Consider the following 17,881-nt stretch of genomic DNA (forward strand, 5'->3'; position numbering starts at 1 on the left):
TTGGATAATTGCATAGAAAGAGAGCTTATAGTGTATAGTCCATGTTTTTAAATGGTAAGGGTTTTTTTGATCGAAAGGAATTTTTTTGTATTGCTCTATTGAATGTAAATGCTTAGTTTAAGATTTGCTTATCATTAAGCTATAAAAGAAAATGTTTGTTTAATGGTACAGAAAAATGCATATCGAGGTTATCTTTTTCTTCATAACTTTTCTCTATCTGGAACTTTTATCTATATTAGAAAATTATAAAAGCTGGATTTCAATTGAATTAAGACGTATGCAGAAAATACAGTATTGCAAACTTGGCAGTGACTTATCTCAAAGCTATCCATAACTTATTAATATTTTACACCAATTTTGTTAATGCTCTGGGAAAACAATTACATTGCGCAAATAAGAAGAATCAACTGGAACATTAATAAGAAAATTAAGGAAGAGCTGTCCTTAGTAAGGTTTAGTAGCATCAGATTGTGACTGATTTCCCACTTGAAGAATCAAGTAAAACCTAATGCAGGTTCTAACAATATCAAAGAATATATTTTAAAAAACCTGAAATTGTTGAACTTTACAAATGTAGAATATTAAAAATATAGCATTCATCTTAATAATTTGGAGAAGGTGGTGGAAATTTTTAATATTTTTCTGTACATTATGTGTTTTGATCAGAACTTAATATTAGGTAATTATGCATTAAAACATCTTCTCAGGGCAAAGATTAGTTCACTTCAAAACATTTTCTCAAGGATTTTCAATTTATCCCATATTATTATAAATTACCTGACATCTGTGGAACCAATATCTGCAAAGATAATATAAAATAAGTTTAAAGAAGTTTATTTCTATCATACAGTACATTCTAGTATTTTTGTGCTGTGCTGATGAAAGATATGGGACAGTATCAGGTGCAAAGTATCAGGACTATCCTTAACGTTACAGCAGGGGTGTCAAACTCGTGTCGTGACGACAACGTCATGTGACGTATTGGGACTTTTCCCCCATTTGCTATACCGGATGAGGGCAGGGCCAGCACATGACGCATCTGGCCTGCAGATCACGAGTTTGACACCCCTGGGTTACAGCATAGAAGATATATTCAAACCTATACACAAGCATCTGGTCAACTAAAGTTCGTCTCTAAATTGGCACCAGATAAGGCTCAACAGAATTTAGGAGAGGTTAGACTTGGAGTGTTTGTGGAAACACAACAATTCTAAACTGATGACCCACTTAACTCGGCCATCCAGCTCTGTTTCCATTTCTGCAACAAATACAAAAACTTGGATCTGGGTTTTATTTTCACTGTATTTTTCTTTGAATAGTCTTGCAGACAAAAATGAGAAAAACACTATAGATAAATGGTGTCATGTTTCACCAAATACTGTATTAGATAGGAATAACCATAGCTCTTCTGGGGAAGAAGCAGTTGCTATCTGCAAGAGAAGGGGGAAAATGTAAATGGTGAGATATATTTTTTTTATTATTAAAATGATATTAAGAATCCATGTGATATGAATAAAGAATGGGAAACTGAATCCCTTAAAACTATTTCTCATTGAGTGCAGTGTGGCTTATTCCAAGCAAAGCAGAATTTCAACAGAAATATACCAATATATAGAAGAGAAATCGGCACATTCTGTGTTTTCCTTTTCTTGCAAAATGAAAACAAAGAATTGCAATGGTTCTTGTTCATTTTATTTTGCTCTTGAACATTTTTTGTTTACTATTTTAAAACAACTTGTTTAGGATCAATGTATCAAATCAATGTTTCAGATAATGTAGCAAATAAGAAAATAAAAGCAATGTTGACTAAACTTCAGGCGCTTGTAACAAAATGGAAAACTGCTTCTTAGTTAATTTTTTTTCAATTAACTAGGGTTTTTTTTTTCTTATATTTTCAGATACGGGTTGAAACCAAATGACCAGATCTTGGCAGAGGAAAAACATAAAGAGCTGTAAGAAATTCAATGTTACTTCTTAAGTTTGATTTTCTATTAATTTAATAGAAAGTATTCTTTTTTTCACCATTTATTTATAGCAGCTTTGATCTATTTTTCATTAAAAAAAATAAAACAAATGTGTTTGTATTAAAAAAATAATGCAAACTTTTTTTTCCTTCCTTCATCCTTTCATCCAAGGGTTGGAAGGTACATTGGGGAACTTCTAAAGATTTATTAAATGAATTTGGCCCTGTTTTATGACCTTTCTTGCCACGGTTGTTAAATGAATCATTGCAGTTGTTAAGTTTGTAACATGGTTGTTAAGTGAATCTGGCTTCACCCATTGATTGACTTTGCTTGTGAGAAGGTCACCAAAGGGGGAATCATATGACCGCGGGACACAGCAACCGTCATAAATAGGAGTCGATTGCCAAGCGGTTGGTTTGGATCATTTGATCCTGGGGGATACTGCAATGGTTGTGTCATGCCCTTATTAGAGTCAGACTGAGGGAGGGGAGGAACAGCCAACAGGGAGTGGAGGTGTGGCTCCGGAGGTTGTGGAGGAGGCTGGGGAAGGGCAGAGTTTGGCTGAGCAGTCAGAGAAAGACCCAGGCCCATCCCCTCTCCATCCTAGGACACGCAGGGAGGAACGTAGAAGGAAACAACTTGGCTTACAAGAGAGGAAGCGGCCATGATCCCCCTCATTGGTTGCAGCTAGGGAGACTAGTACATAAGAGAGACGGTTACAACACAGCATTGCCAGAAGCAAAGCGTGTGTTATTTTGGGCTGAAGTTATCTTGGTTGGCATCCTTCCAACAGACCGTGCCTTGTTATCTCCTTGAAGTTGATAATTACTTATCCTGGTCCATTGTGGAAATTCCTTCATTGTAGCTTGTTTTGGTTTTTTATTTCACCTTTATCTGCTCATTGAGTTCAGACTGTATTGCTTTCTTTTGAAGACTAGTTTTGAATAAGTTTAATCTCCAACTGAGAATTATTGAACAGTGGGGCCAAGTTGGAGGCATTAAAGGTCATTTATTTACGTTTTGGATTTTGTTACATTTGTGTTACACTCTGGGTCATCACAGGTTGTAAGTGTGAAAAATGGACACAAGTCACTTTTTTCAGTGTCGTCGTAATTTTGAACGGTCACTAACAGTCACCGTTGTAAGTCAAAGACTACAAAAGTTCATTTAGTTTCATTCCTAAAGCTGACTCTCTGTAGTTTCAAAATCCAAAATTCTATTGTTGGCCGTAGTTGTATTTGGTCGAATACAGTTCTGACCAAGGCTTCCTGAGACAGTACCAATCACACGCTTAGTCCCAAAAACCCTCTTTTTATTTCAACGGCTGTGAATTATATGCATTCACAGCCCATAATGAGTTCCAAATAGTTTGTGATGAATAGTCCAACAGAAGTTCTGCCACAGTCTTTTCAAGATAAGGCTGATAAGCACCCATCTTTATCTCCCTTGAAATGCTACCAATGACTAAATTGTCAATTAGCTGGCCCAAGGGAGCACAAAGTCAACACGGAGCTTCAGAGTTTAAACCAATCAGAACAGACAAAGTTGCTTCCTGCAAAGGTTCCTGTCCCTTTGCTCCTTTTTTATGTCTTATGGGAGGGCCAATCACCTCCAAGCCTTACCCCTGAGTCGCCCCTTTTGTCTTAACTGTTCTTGCCTTCTGGCAGCTCTGCGCAAGCGCGCACTGGGAACAGGCTCCCCCAGTTCCTCTGCCTCGCTGATATCAGATTCTGGAGGCTCCAGAGTCAGCACAGAACTCCCAGATGGTCCTGGCTCGATCTCTGTGTCGGATGCAGATCCCGCGTCTAAGCCCTCCCCAGACTCCAGGACTGGCCCATGTTCTTCCCCACTGTCTGACTCTGCTGCCGGCTCCACAGGCCGCCTCCAAAAACACTTCCAGAAGAAGCCCTGTGATGCAGTGACTTCAAGTTCTCAGCAGTTAAAATGTTTATATAAGTGGAATAATTGCTTTTTATCAGCTCCGAAATCTTGGTTTGGGTTACTTTGTTGTAGAAAGATTTGCTTGCTCCATGAATTATGCAGTGCCGTTTACTTTATGCAAGGGTATATTACCCATGGCAAATGAATGTAAGATTATTATCTCACAGTCAAAATGACATGTATAAATGGTAGAATCAAAGTGATTTCACAGTCAGCTTTTCTTTCAAACTTTTAGATGTTTCCTGTGTTTTGAATGACAGCTTTCTCTTTTGAATTAAAGTATCTTCTAAGAACTTTTTCTTTCTTTTACTTCCTTGCCTAATCTGCAGAGCTGGGATCTCAACGTGGTCTCCTGTCCCAGCATTATTAGTCTCCGCCCTCTTCAGCTTTTTCAACAATCAACTTCTCCCTCATAGATACAAGCATCCCCGATATAATGCAAATGATGGGAAAGATCTCCAAACTGGGATTGGTCGCATTTGCCCAGAGGGGTTAAAAGTTGGTCAGCATATAGGTTTTAATAATAATGACATAACACATCATTCATTATCTCTCTCTATATATATAAAAGTGAAATATCACTCATGCATCATCAAATCTCCAGAACCGTAAAGCCTACAAATTTGAAATTTGGCATGTATGTTCCTCTTGGCTTCTAGGTGCTCACTAAGAAAGTATTTTTTGAAATGACCATCAGAGCATTAGTATTTAGTATATTATTATTAATATGCTCTGATGCTAAGGAGTTCTACTCTCCCTCCCCATCTGAAAAGAAATCTAAATGCAAAGAGAAGTTTCAGTTCCACTTTTACTTTCACAGCACCAAACCGCTTTAGTACAGAACAGTTGAGCTAAGCCACACCCAGGCTCTTTGCTGTCTCCTTCTTGTTCACACAGCAAATACTCTTTCAGTTTCCAAATAGCCCTCAAAACTCTCACACATTGACAGGACTCTAGCCAGATGAATACCAATGGATGCTGGTAGGCACGGGCAGAATGTTTTTCTCCTTATTGTCCTCCCCCAAAACTAAGCCAGACCACATAGTTTTGTAGTGAAGCACGGGTATCGAGCTAGTGTATTATAATCACATTGTCACCAAAACAATGTATCATATGCCAGTAATGAAAAATTGGTTGAAAATGTAGTTGACAATTAGCAGGTTAAAATATTGTGGGATTTCTGAATACAAGCTGATAAAGCCTTGGCCCCATAACACACCAGATTTAACTGTGGTTGAAAAGAAGAAAGTGTGGATAATTTATATGTCAATACCAGGGAATAGCAAAATAGAATTGGAGACTTTCATAAAAGATCTGAACACTGAAGTTGAAAGGTTATGGCATAAACTGGCCATGGTGATCCCGGTGATTTTCTGGGTACCATACTCTGGGTAGCACACCAAAAGATCTTGGATGCCAATGAGAAAATCTGGGCATTGACAAAATTCCCACCTGTCAATTAACAAAAGGTCACACTGCTTGGATCCTCACGTAGAGCAAGCCAAAACATTGTGACCGCCTACCTTCTGGAGAAAAATTCAGTGAGTATGAAGGCCAACACCAGCTAAAGAACTGGGAGCAGGGATTTTACATTGTTGTATATGTGATAATAGTAGTAGAACTTGATAGAATCTCCCATCAGAAGCTGTGCTGGCATCTTTAAAGTTCTAAAAACTTGTACAATATGGAAAAATACATTGAAAGTAATATAGTCTTCTAGCTAATATACATTAACTCTGTTGTATTTGGAATGAAATTATCAGCCAAAGAATCATCCAGAAAATCCATCCTGTACGGTAGGGGTGGGCAAATACACCCCTTTTACGACCTGAGGACTTTAACTCCCAGAATTCTTGAGCCAACCATGCTGGCACAGGAATTCTGGGAGTTGAAGTCCACAGCTTGTAAAGGGCCCATAAGCGCTCACCCCTGATCTAGATTTATCTCCATTGCTCCCCATTGTGGTTCAGACCAGGGGCCTGCATGGCATAGATAAATCATTATCATAATCACATGCTATTTTTGCATAGCTTCTGATGCATCAGAATTTCAAAATATTGATTAATCTGGATCTTGCTATCTTTCAGTGAGATGTATTTTATAATAATCAATACTCCCTGAAGATGTGTTTTCACTGAAGGTCAGCCAAGCTGACTGTGACTTCCTATTTAAAAATGGTTCTGCATAGTTGACAGGATGAAGGAGCGTTCCAGCTCTGAGAGTTATCACCCTTATAACATCTCAAATGGAATCTTGCTCCAGTACGATTTTCAAATCAACATAAACAAACTGGTCCCCCTCTTCTGAAATATTTGTTTTAAAAAACAAACTTAACTCTCTTTGCTGCTTCTATTTTAAGATAATTTACATGAGGATATCAACACACTGTCTTTCTGCCATAAATGTCCAAAGATTTAAAGTGTTTGCATTTTTCTGCCACACATTGTTGGACACTCCATTCCTTTTTTTAATTCTGCTGGGATTTTTTTTTTTTAAAAAAACAAGAATAGGCTTTGTTTCACCTTTAATTCATTATTGCTTTGTCTTTGTAATTTTGAACAAAATGTAGGGAATTTTGTTTTTCTCTTAAAACAGGAGTCTCCAGCCTTGGCAATTTTAAGACTTATGGATTTCAACATGGCTGGCTGGTGAATTCTGGGAGTTTAAGTCCACAAATCTTAAAGCTGCCATGTTTGGAGACCCCAGCCTTAAAACATTCTAAATGGGAATGATTATCCTTGGTCTCCTGATTATCTTGGGCCAGGGGTGGCATTGCTCACTCTTATCCTAGAAGAGGAAGAGAGATTGTCTTTTGTAGCTCCTACATTAGGGGATTCATCCAGGAGTCAGTCTTCTTCACTCTCCTTTTTAACATCTGTATGAAACCACTGGGTGAAGTCATCCAATAGTTTCAGGATGGTAGCCAAATGTTGATGATCCACAACCTTACAGTTTCACTTCAGATTGGGTTGGTTGGATTGTTGGTCTGTGTCTGTCTTGTTGGGTTGCAGAACTGTCTGGTTTGGTTCTGCAACCCAACAGGACAGACACAGACTTCAGAGAGTAATTAGGACTGCAGAAAAAACAATGGACACCAAACTGCCTTCCATTGAGGACCTGTATGCTGCATGGAGTCAAAAAGAGGGCCGTGAAAATATCTACAGACCCCCTCACATCCTGGACATAAACTGTTTCAACTCCTTCTCTCAAAACGATGCTATAGAGCAGTGGCCCCAACCTTTTTTGAACCAGGGACCAGTTTCATGATTATTTATTCTTCCACGGACCGGTACCTGAGTAACGCGAGACTCCACCGCCATCGGGACGGCTCTTCGTTCGAAGCCGCCCCCCCCCTTCGATGAAACTAAGGCACAAGCACCCAAACACCGCTTTCCAGCTGAAAACCCGGAAGCACTTTCCAACCGAAACCCGGAAGCAATCGAAAACCCGGAAGTGCCGTCGAAACAAGATGGCGGCGCCCAAGCTTTGCGGCCCGGTAAAAAATGATCCCCGGACCGGTACCGGTCCAGGGACCGGTGGTTGGGGACCCCTGCTATAGAGCACTGCACACCAGAACAACTCGACACAAGTACAATTTTTCCCCGAACGCCATCACTCTGCTAAACAACACATTCCCTCAACACTGTTCAACTATTTACTAAGTGTGCACTTCTATTACTATTAACCTTCTCACCACTCCTTATCACTCATCCTCTCCCACTTGTGACTGTATGACTGTAACTTTATCATTTGTATCCTTGCAATTTATATTGACTGTTTCCTAGTATGATTCGATTGCTTATTGTACCCTATGACTATCATTAAGTGTTGTACCTTATGATTCTTGATTAATGTATCTTTTCTTTTTATGTATACTGAGAGCATTTGCACCAAAGACAAAATCCTTGTGCGTCTAATCACACCTGGCCCATAAAGAATTAATTAATTAATTAATTAATTAATTAATTAATTCATTTTCATTCACTCATTGTAGGGAGATGTCATTGTGGTCTTCTCTCAAGGCCTGGAGCTGTGTTTCTCAACATCATCAACGTCAAGATGCATGAACTTCAACTCCCAGAACTCCCCATCCAGCCGTGTTGGCGCCCACAAGACCTAAATTTGCCAAGCGTGTTGGCTGAGGAATTCTGGGAGTTGAAGAAGGCACATCTTGAACTTGATACGGTTGAAAAGCATTGGCCTGGAGACTTTCAAGGTTTAAATGGGACAGACTCCTGAAGTTGAATCCTGACAAGTTGGGACATGTTATTTGTCCCTTGAAGGTCTCCACCAACACCATGGATGTATTCCAGGGGTCCCCAAACTTGGCACCTTTAAGACTTGTGGACTTCAACTCCCAGATATGTTGAACCTTGATGCATTTCTTGAAGCAAATCAACAGGCTGCTTAAGGCAGGGGTCCCCAACCACCGGTCCGCGGACCGGTACCGGTCCGTGGAACAAGTCCTACCGGGCCGCTGGTTTGCTGGGCGCCGCCATCTTGTTTTGATGAAAAAGTGCTTCCGGTGAGCTTTTCCGGTAGAAAGCTCACCGGAAGCACTTTTCATCAAAACAAGATGGCGCGCCAGCTGATGCGTATGGCGCGCATAAAAAGGTTGGGGATACTGGGCCGCGGCATAAAAAGGTTGGGGATCACTGGCTTAAGGGGTTCTCCCATCACTTCTTGACAATTTAGGGCAGTGGTCCCCAAACTTGCTGGCTGGAGAATTCTGGGAGTTGAAGTCCACAAGTCTTAAAATTGCCAAGTTTGGAGACCTCTGATGTGTTCTCTGGATGGGGAGGTACTGTCCTTGGAGGAACTGACTTGCGATCTGGGATCCATGACGAGAAGAATAGCCTCTGCAAAGCTTCTGTTGCAACCATAATATTGGCAGTTGAAAGCATTCACACGTATGATGGTGCAGGTTGTTAGGAGCTCAGAGCTGTGCAGTGAAGTGATAAGCAAGAAAAACCAATTATATTTATTTATTTAGCATACGGTGCTGTTACATTAGCCAGCAGACTACAGTAAAACACAGGTTTTTTTTTTTCTTTTTAATAAATGTACAGACATTTCTAAAATTCTTGTTTTCAGTTTGTCATTATGGGGTACTGAGTGTAGATTAATGAGGGGAAAAAATGAATCTCAACAACTGTAGAATCAGGATAACAAAATTGACGAAAGTGAAGTGAATACTTTCTGAATGCACTGTATGTGGCCGAGGGTTTTTCCTTCTGCAGAGTGCTTATCGCAAGTGCTCACGGAAGTGAAATTAATGTTGTGGCTTGCTTTCTTATAATTTGAGTTATATTTTTGTAATCCGTTCTAGGAGCCTGTCTCCCTCCAAAAAGAGTTAGCATTAATGTGTTCCACTAGTTGTTTTAACTGCACACTCTCCTATTTTTGCGGTTTTCCATTAGCTTTGGAAGAAAGGCGCATATTACCAGTTCCTCCTCTTCATCATTGTTTTTATTCAGCTGAACAACCATTTTTCAAAATGAATCTTTATTTGCATTGGAACGAATAAGCTACATGATACCACCAGGGGCCTTAATGTACATTTAAAGTGATTTTCTATTGGAAATCCAATTGTGCTGTTCATATTATGCTTTGGCTTGTTGGAAGAAATATCCTTCTGGGTTCAGTTCCAAGTGGGGGGAAAAGACACTGGAAACGTGGAAGCTGCTTAGAAAGATGGTTTAATGGTGGACAGAACCACATGCCTTGAGTGAAGAAAAAAGGGTTGATATGCTGAGAGTCCCTGGGTTTTATGCCCTCTTTTGGGATTTGAATTTGAGCTTGTATTCTGATTGGCTGTCAGACTCCCATGGAGCCATGCAGGGGCGAACTCTGTAGGCTGTCCTGAGTCCCAGGCTTGGTTGAGTCTTGCTGGGTAATGGTGTATTGAAAGGGCTTTGGGCAATTCCTATTACAGCTGCACCTGGAGTAGATCTTTGTTATGTAAAATAGACAGGCCTAAGTCAGAGTAATGGCCCATTAGCAAATGTGGGGGTTGAGTTTCTACCTCTCTGAGTTTCTACTTTTCTTTTTAGGGGAAATATTCTGCCTTTTTAGTATGTCCTAAAATATTTCATTTTCCTAGGAGGGGGTGAACTTCCCACAGGCTGAAGTTCTCCTGCCTCTAAAAATACATACGTAGTCTATTCCTTGTACTTCTCATGGACTGATGCTAGGTGGTGCTGATTTTTTCTTGCAGCTACAAAAATCTATGCAGCAATTTCAAATCGACTTGTTTTTGTTTTCCCCCGATGCTATTTGTTTTATGATGCTTCCACCTCTTTGAATAGAAGAACCTCCTCTGCAAGCGTGTGTGCATTCCACAGTGGTTTGTCTCTTCTGAAAAAGAAGCTTAAAGCCGCAGTTTGATTTAGGGAATTAAAAGCTTTTCGTTACAAATTTTGAAAACCTCCACTTCACATTTTGTTTTCTGCCTCAATACACTTTTTTGAGGGTTTCTTCCTCCTTGCTCCAGAAAAAGCGAGCCTTGTATATATGTATATTTTTTTTCAGAGGCAATCCATTGTATGTTCGCAGTGCACATTTGCAGCTGTTCAGGAAAAAAAAAAGAGGATAACAAATGTGTTTGAGAAATGGGCGTTTTGGGGAATAATAATAAGCATGAATATTATTTGGATCAAAGCAACCCGATTTTGGGGTAGATTTTGGAACAGTTTTATCTCCCAGAGAGAAAAACTTTTATAATGTTTTTGTGAAGAAATGGAAATGTTACGTAGCAAGGTACAGAAACATTTTGTGTGTGTGAAAAGTGGATGTGGCTGACAGAAGGGAAATATAAACATTTGCATGAACTGGGGTTTGTCTCCCTCTGAAGTATTTACTTAAAACTGCAGTCTGTTTTGAAGTATTTCTGCACCATAAATGCTGCTTGCCTTCTATGCCCCATTATGCAAAACATCTGGCTAGACAAAGACTATTTTCTGTGATGTTAATCCATCGCTTCTGAGGCTGTTAAACCCATAACGACATCCTGCTGGGGGCAAGGATGGGAATATTGAGAGAGGCTATCAGGAGGCAGCGTAGCCTAATGGTGCAGACTAGGAGATGTTAAATTTTACTCTTGCCTTAAGGCAGGGATGGCTAACCTTTGCGGCACCCAGTGCCCAAAGCATGTGCCCAAACCCCCAAAATGCAATGTGCACACGTCCCCGGGCATGCACCCCTCCCTGCGCATGCTCCCCATCCCCCTCGCGCATGGCGGAAACCCGAAGACCAGCTGGCCAGCGAGAGAGGCGCGTGCGCAGCAGATAGGTTTGCCATCACGGCCTTAAGGTGTGAAAGTCAGCTGGGTGATTTTGGGCCAGTATCTCTTTCTCCCTCTAACCAAGGGGTGTCAGACTGCATTTCTTCGAGGGCCAGATCAGTATGGTACGTCTCTGCGGGCAGTGGAGGGAGACAGGATGGACACCTCCTGCAGCACCCTGCCAGCCAAAATGGGCTGCAGGAGGGGCTGTGTGCTCCTCCTACATGGCCTGTTTTTGGCCTGGATGGCCTCCTGCAGCACCCCTGCCAGACAAAAAAGGGTGTGGGAGGGATGCATGTGCCTCTCCGACGCTCCGTTTTGGCTGCCACAGGCACTGCGGGTGAGTCCTTTGCTATTTCCAGGCCGGCCCAGCAAGCCAGATGTCAGCGTTCCAGCAACCCTCCGTTCTGCCCAATAACTCCGAGACAGACATCCTCTCAAAAGTTCTGTTTTATTTGGATAGTAACTGGCACGACTGGGGAATCCTGAATGTGAAAGTTCCGGGCTTCCTTACAATAAGTAAAAACTACAAAATCCATCCCCTGCACTCATCATCATATCTCATGGCCCAATCACCATCCGTCCCAAGTTCAGATTTCCTCTCACTTAGGCAAAACACAACCTGACCTTGAATCAGAAAAAGAATGTTATTATGTCTAACTAGATAGATTCCAATAATTCCCCCTCCTGTTTTCCCAGGCTCAGATGTGGCAGCGTGGGAATCTCAATATGGCTTCCAAAGCTGACACCAGATTTAAGCAACCCGCAGGCTGGATCTGGCCCCTGGGCCTTGAGTTTGACACCCTGCTCTAGCCCAGCTCACCTCACAGTTGTTGCTGTTGGGAGGATAGGAGGAGGAAGGAGCGTTAGGTACGATCACCGCCTTGAGTTATTTATACAAATAATGAAGGCAGGATATAAAATCATTGAATATCGCTTGAACTGCCAGAGAAGGTTGTGCTTGTATCTCTTCGCCCAAAGACAAAAAAAAAAAAATCACGTTTCCCAAACAGGAGGGGAAATGGGTTCTCCAGACAACCCTGCAATCGGTCATTGGGTTTTCATGAAATTAATAAATGAGGTCTCCAAAGGATAGTTGTTTTTTCTTTTCCCTTTAAATCAAGGGGCCTTCAAACTTGGCAAGTTTAAGACTTGTGGACTTCAACTCCCAGAATTCCTGAGCTAACATGACTGGAGGAGGAATTCTGGGAGTTAAAGTCCACAAGTCTTAAAGCTGTCAAGTTTGAAGACCCTCCCCACCCCCCGGTTTTAAATTCTTGTTTACGGTAACTGGCAGTAACATAACATAACAACTAGACACAAGAACCGTTTTTCCCAGAATGCCATCACTCTGCTAAACAAATAATTCCCTGAACACTGTCCAACTCTTTACAAAGTCTGCTATTACTATTAATCTTCTCATCACTCCTTATCACCCATCCCCTGTAACTTTGTCGCTTGTATCTTTCTTATTTATATTGACTGTTTCCTAGTATGATTTGATTGCTTATTTGTGCCCTATATCTATTATTAAGTGTTGTGCCTGATGATTCTTGACTCTTGATGAATGTATCTTTTCTTTTATGTACACTGAGAGCTTATGCACCAAGACAAATTCCTTGTGTGTCCAATCACACTTGGACAATAAAGAATTCTAATTCTAATTCTAATAATACATAAACATGTAAGAAATAAAATGCAGTCATCTGAAAGAAAGAGAAAACAATGGCATCCATTGTGTAGTGCTGTTCTGTAGTTAAATATTAAGACTTCCAACTAAGACCAGGGTCCTCAAAATGTAGGTGGTGAGATCTTCTAATCCAACTTCATTCCTAGGGCAGAGATTCTCATACCACCCTGGAGACCAGTTGCCCAGTCTTTGCATGGAAAACTTCCATGATTGAGGTTCCATAACCCCAGGAAGGAGGCCATTCCATCCTTAGTAGATCTCCCAGTTTAGCAATTACTCCTTATTTTGAGTTCAGATCTTGTTCTATAAAGTTTCTGCCCCCACCCGGCTCTTGTCCTCTTCCCTGTTGCCTGGTCTGCTCTTCCTCCTTTTCCAGGATAGTATCAACCCTGACTGCTCTTTAGAAGGCCAGATCCTGAAGAGGAAACTCATGGCCAACTTAGGCCAACTCATGAGAAGGAAGGAAGGAAGGACTCCCTGGAGAAGAGCCTAAAGATTGAGGGCAAAAGAAGATGGGGACGACAGAGAATGAGGTGGCTGGATGGAGTCACTGGAGCAGAAGGTGTGAGCTTCAATGGATTCCAGAAGATGGTAGAGGACAGGAAGGCCTGGAGAAACGTTGTCCATGGGGTTGCAATGGGTCGGAAACAACTTTGCAACTAACAACAACATCATTCTTGCAATGATTGACTTTTAAGTGCCTAGAAAAAGGACGACGTCTACTCTGATAGTTCCCTAACTCAACTGTGAATTCAGCATTCACATTGAGGGCCTACAAATAGACTCCTCTTCCTAAGGTTAGCCCAGCTTATCTGTATCCCAACACCAGCAAACCTTTGGCAATTATCTGTGTTGCGCAGCTTATCTCCTGGTGCCCATTCCTCCAGAGGGATCGCATTTGCTCTTCCAAATCAGCAAGACCAAACGGCGCAGTAGCTTCGCAACGAATAATGACAGTTACTCTTCCATGTCCTTGTCTCAACTTTAGTCAAATTCACTTTCAATGTGGAACCTTGGCCTGGGGACACAATTTGCCTTCTATGAAAAAGCTTGCCCAAAAACCTACCTGGCGTCGAAATGGCCCATTTATGACCATTTGGGGTCGCCAATATAGCCAGCACACATTGTCCTATGCCTGCCTTGTGTTTTTTTTTTCTCCTTCTCCCCGTGTCCCTTGTAGCGGAGAGAGATTGGAGAGGAAGGGATTGCAAGAGAGTAAGCTGTTTGTTCTTGAAATCTGTTTTTCCTCCAGGATCTCTGTGAGATCCTGAGTGGGGAAAGAAAGCAAGAAATCTCTCTCTTGCCTGACCCTTTCGTGCTGGTGGTACAGTTGCATTGCTTTCGATGTGTACAAGACAGCCAGCAACTGCACTAGTGAATTGGATTTTTTAAAAACAAGTTTTATTTTTCAAGACAAACAATACATAAATACACATAAACACAAAACATAAAAATATAAAAAATCTCTTTTCTGAAAGTTGCTTAATCCCGGGTTAAAACTCTTGGTACAGACACAAATTAAATTTCATATTCATTTTACATACCATTTCATATCTTCTTAACATTTGCAATTTTCTATATAACTTCTCCTCTCCTTTAAATTTTCTCAATTTTATTTTATTTTATTTTTTTATCTCCTCTCAATTCATATCGTAATATTTATTATTCTTTGTCTGTTCTATTCCAGCCAATCATTTATTTTTCTTCTTTAAAAAAAAAGAAGTACTTCTCCTATACACTATATGGAGTATGATGCCTTTATCTTTTCCCCCTATATTTATAGTACTTAATATAAAATACATAACATACATTGGGATTCTGTCTGGTACATTCTAAAATTATACTATATTATCAAAAATAATACAAATCTATTCATTAATTTTGATATTCATTCATATCTTAGATGTTTAACTCATTACTTTTCAATTAAATCACATGCTTTTATGAGAGCCCTATTTTTCAAAATTATTCCCCCCCCCACATCACATATTATAGCTCAATATTTCATTGAAATGTTCCTCCTTCTTCTACTTCAAATCTCATTTCACAAAGGGTTTGCTAATATACCATCTTATAATTATTAATATTAACAATCATTTATATCTTAAACATTTTATCCATTTCAATTGAATATCATGCCTTTGTGGGAACACTTATGCTTTCCACGATTATTACCCCCACCCCCCCACATCACAATCTTGAATCATATTTCATTACAGTACTCCCTTTTTCTTAACAAAAATTTCACTTGTTTATGTTAAATATTTTATCACATTACTACATATTATTTCTAATTTTCTATAATTACTTCTAAATACAATAAGTATTAATATAAGTATTGGAAAATAGTGCCAAGTCCATCTTCCCCTCCTTGTTTTTCTCTTTCAAATTTTTGATATATAAGTGCCAATTCATCCATAGATGATGCCATTGTGTAGAGAAAAAGTTTTTCCAAACAACCACCCAGATGATTTAATCAGAAGTAATTTCCAAAGGTTCCAAAATCACCAAACAATCCAAACAGACTGTTTCTTTTAGATACCTTCTTCTTCTTGACTTTCTCTTTCTGGGGTTAAAGTAATCACAAATCCTTTTCAAATATATTTTTTGGAAGTTTTTAAACTCTTTGCAATTCTAGGCAATCTTCTCCTTATTTTCAAATTTTGCTCAGATTTTTTTTTCACTCTCCCTTCCCACTCACAGCCAAAAAGATTTTTTTTCCCCGCTGTCACTTTAGGAAGGAGAGTCGAACAAAGAAAAAAAAAACTTTTCCCTTTAAGGTATTCGCAGCTTGTAACTCTCGCAAGGAACAATAGATACTTAACAGCTTTCAAGGTTCCAAGTCACTTTCTCCCGTCTTGTCCCAGTTAGAAGCAACTTTCACTTTTCTTTCAGCTTTCTCCCTCCTGCACTTGCTTACCCGGCTGCAGCTTTCTTCGTGGCGGCCATTGCTGTCCGCCATTCCTCCACCTCGGGAAAAGGGAATTTAGCCGGCTGGGGAGGGGGTTTGCGGCACCCCCAAACCCCTTGCCGGATCCCCCCTATCTTCCGCTGCCTCTACAGGGCAGCTGTATCCCCCAGATCCAAATGGATCGGGGGAACCTTGGCGGTGAACACAGCAGGGATCGCACAGTGGCAAATTCCTGTCGCCGCCGAAGGCTAGCAAACCGGAAGTTTTTCACTAGTGAATTGGATTTTAATGTGCTTGCGATTTTAGTTGTGTTGGGTTTATTGTCAGAATAGTTTTTTCCTTGTTAACTATTTGTCATTCCTTTGAAGTGGCACCAGATGGGGAAACGTGACTACAAGAAATATAGAAGCTTTGCTCCATTTTATGACCTTTTTGCCATGGCTGTTAAGCAAATCGCTGCAGTTATTAAGTGAATAATATAGTCATTAAGCAAATCTGGCTTCCTCCATGACTTTGCTTGTTGGAAAGTTACAAATGTTGATCACATGACCCCCGGGACGCTACAACCGTCACAAATACATGCCAGTTGCCAAGTACCCAAATTCTGATCACGTGACCATGGGGAACACTCTAACGGTCGTTAAGTGTGACAAACAATCATCAGTCACTTTTCTCAGTGCCATTGGAACTTTGAACCTGTACAGGATTTAGGAAAAGAATTTTGAAAGCCCAACCACATTGTCCTTTCTTCGTTTCCTCTTATACCGAAGGGTTTCGTTTTTTTAAATGATCCCTTCTCTTCCTGCCCTTAAATCGTATAAAGTCAGCAGTTCAGTGGTTTGAATCCGCATCACAGAGTGTGCTCCCGTTCCTTGTCCCAGCTTCTGCCAACCTAGCAGTTCGAAAGCACATTAAAAAAAATGCAAGTAGAAAAATAGGAACCACCTTTGGTGGGAAGGTAACAGCGTTCTGTGCGCCCTCGAAGGCATTTAATCCTGCCGGTCACATGACCACGGAGATGTCTTTGGACAGCGCTGGCTCTTTGGCTTTGTAACGGAGATGAGCACCGCCCCCTAGAGCCAGGAACAACTAGCACGTATGTGCGCGGGAAACCTTTACCTTTACCTTTTCTTCTCCAAGGTCACCTCTGCATTGGTCGACTTTCCTTGGCCTTGGGCCATAATCAAAAATTCTTTGGAGCCTACTTCAAAGAGATTAGCTTGTATAGTTGATTTCCAAATTTAGTCCCAAGCTAATTTGTCTCCTCCTCCCCCTCCTCCTCCTCCCCCCTCCCCCCCCCCTCCTCCTCCTCCTTGTTAACACAGCTTTTGTGTAAATGTAAACAGATATTTAAAAATGTAGAAATGTAACTTGTTTAATCCAAGCATAGCCTATGGTCATAGTCCCTCTCCTCTGCTTTTTTTTTTTTAAAGTCTTATTAAATAATCCCAGCACGTGAGGCTTCTGCGAGTCCAATTCAGAGGGAGGGATGTTTTGCTTGACAGGAGCAGAGGGAATCTGCAGGAAAGATCCATCAGATCCTGCGAGATTCGACAAGCCCTTAGCAAGACAGGATCCTATCCTAGCTAGTTCATGGCTGGAATTTTCTTCCACAGATAACAGCAGTTGAGGTGGGATGGCCTGGAACGTTTCTGTGAACGGAACTCCTCTCTTGTATACTAAAGCTGGCTGATTTTCAACTAGGTTGCTCTCTTTTGAATGCCTTCCCTTCTAAGAGTCGTTGATTATTTAATCCCCACTGTAATTGGGATGGTCAGCGTTATTGAACCGTCAATAATGCAGTGAAGTTTGTCCTTTTGGATGCAGGCCAACAGACCGCCACATGAGGGCGCTGCTGTTTTTGCTTCTTTTATCTCTTTATAAAGTTGTCCCATTTAGAGTGAAAATAAAAAGCTAAGCCGCACCACAAAAAGGCGTATTAACAGCAGCAACAACAAAACAAAAGCTCGGTGCCATTTTGCCACTGAAGCTTTGAAGAGAGATGTACATGGAGATACACTAGGTGTACAGAGTGCTGGAAAGAGCCTTTATTGATACTATCCCAGGCCTGTTTCACCAGTATTTTACGACTG

The 17,881-nt window shown here is 40.8% G+C and overlaps 1 protein-coding gene across 2 annotated transcripts in view; it reads left to right on the top strand.

Moving 5' to 3' along the window:
* Positions 1–17,881, top strand: part of ADK (adenosine kinase) — a 250,147-nt gene that overhangs the window by 46,188 nt on the left and 186,078 nt on the right. For both annotated transcript variants that reach the window (XM_026674199.2, XM_026674200.2), the window contains exon 3: positions 1,899–1,952. In XM_026674199.2, the coding sequence (XP_026529984.1) occupies positions 1,899–1,952 (54 nt within the window). The remainder of the gene's footprint in view (positions 1–1,898; positions 1,953–17,881) is intronic.

Source organism: Notechis scutatus, chromosome 4 (assembly GCF_049901735.1).
Source record: "Notechis scutatus isolate UNSWTSFEM ecotype Mainland chromosome 4, rNotScu1.2, whole genome shotgun sequence".
Taxonomy (NCBI): Eukaryota; Metazoa; Chordata; class Lepidosauria; order Squamata; family Elapidae; genus Notechis; species Notechis scutatus.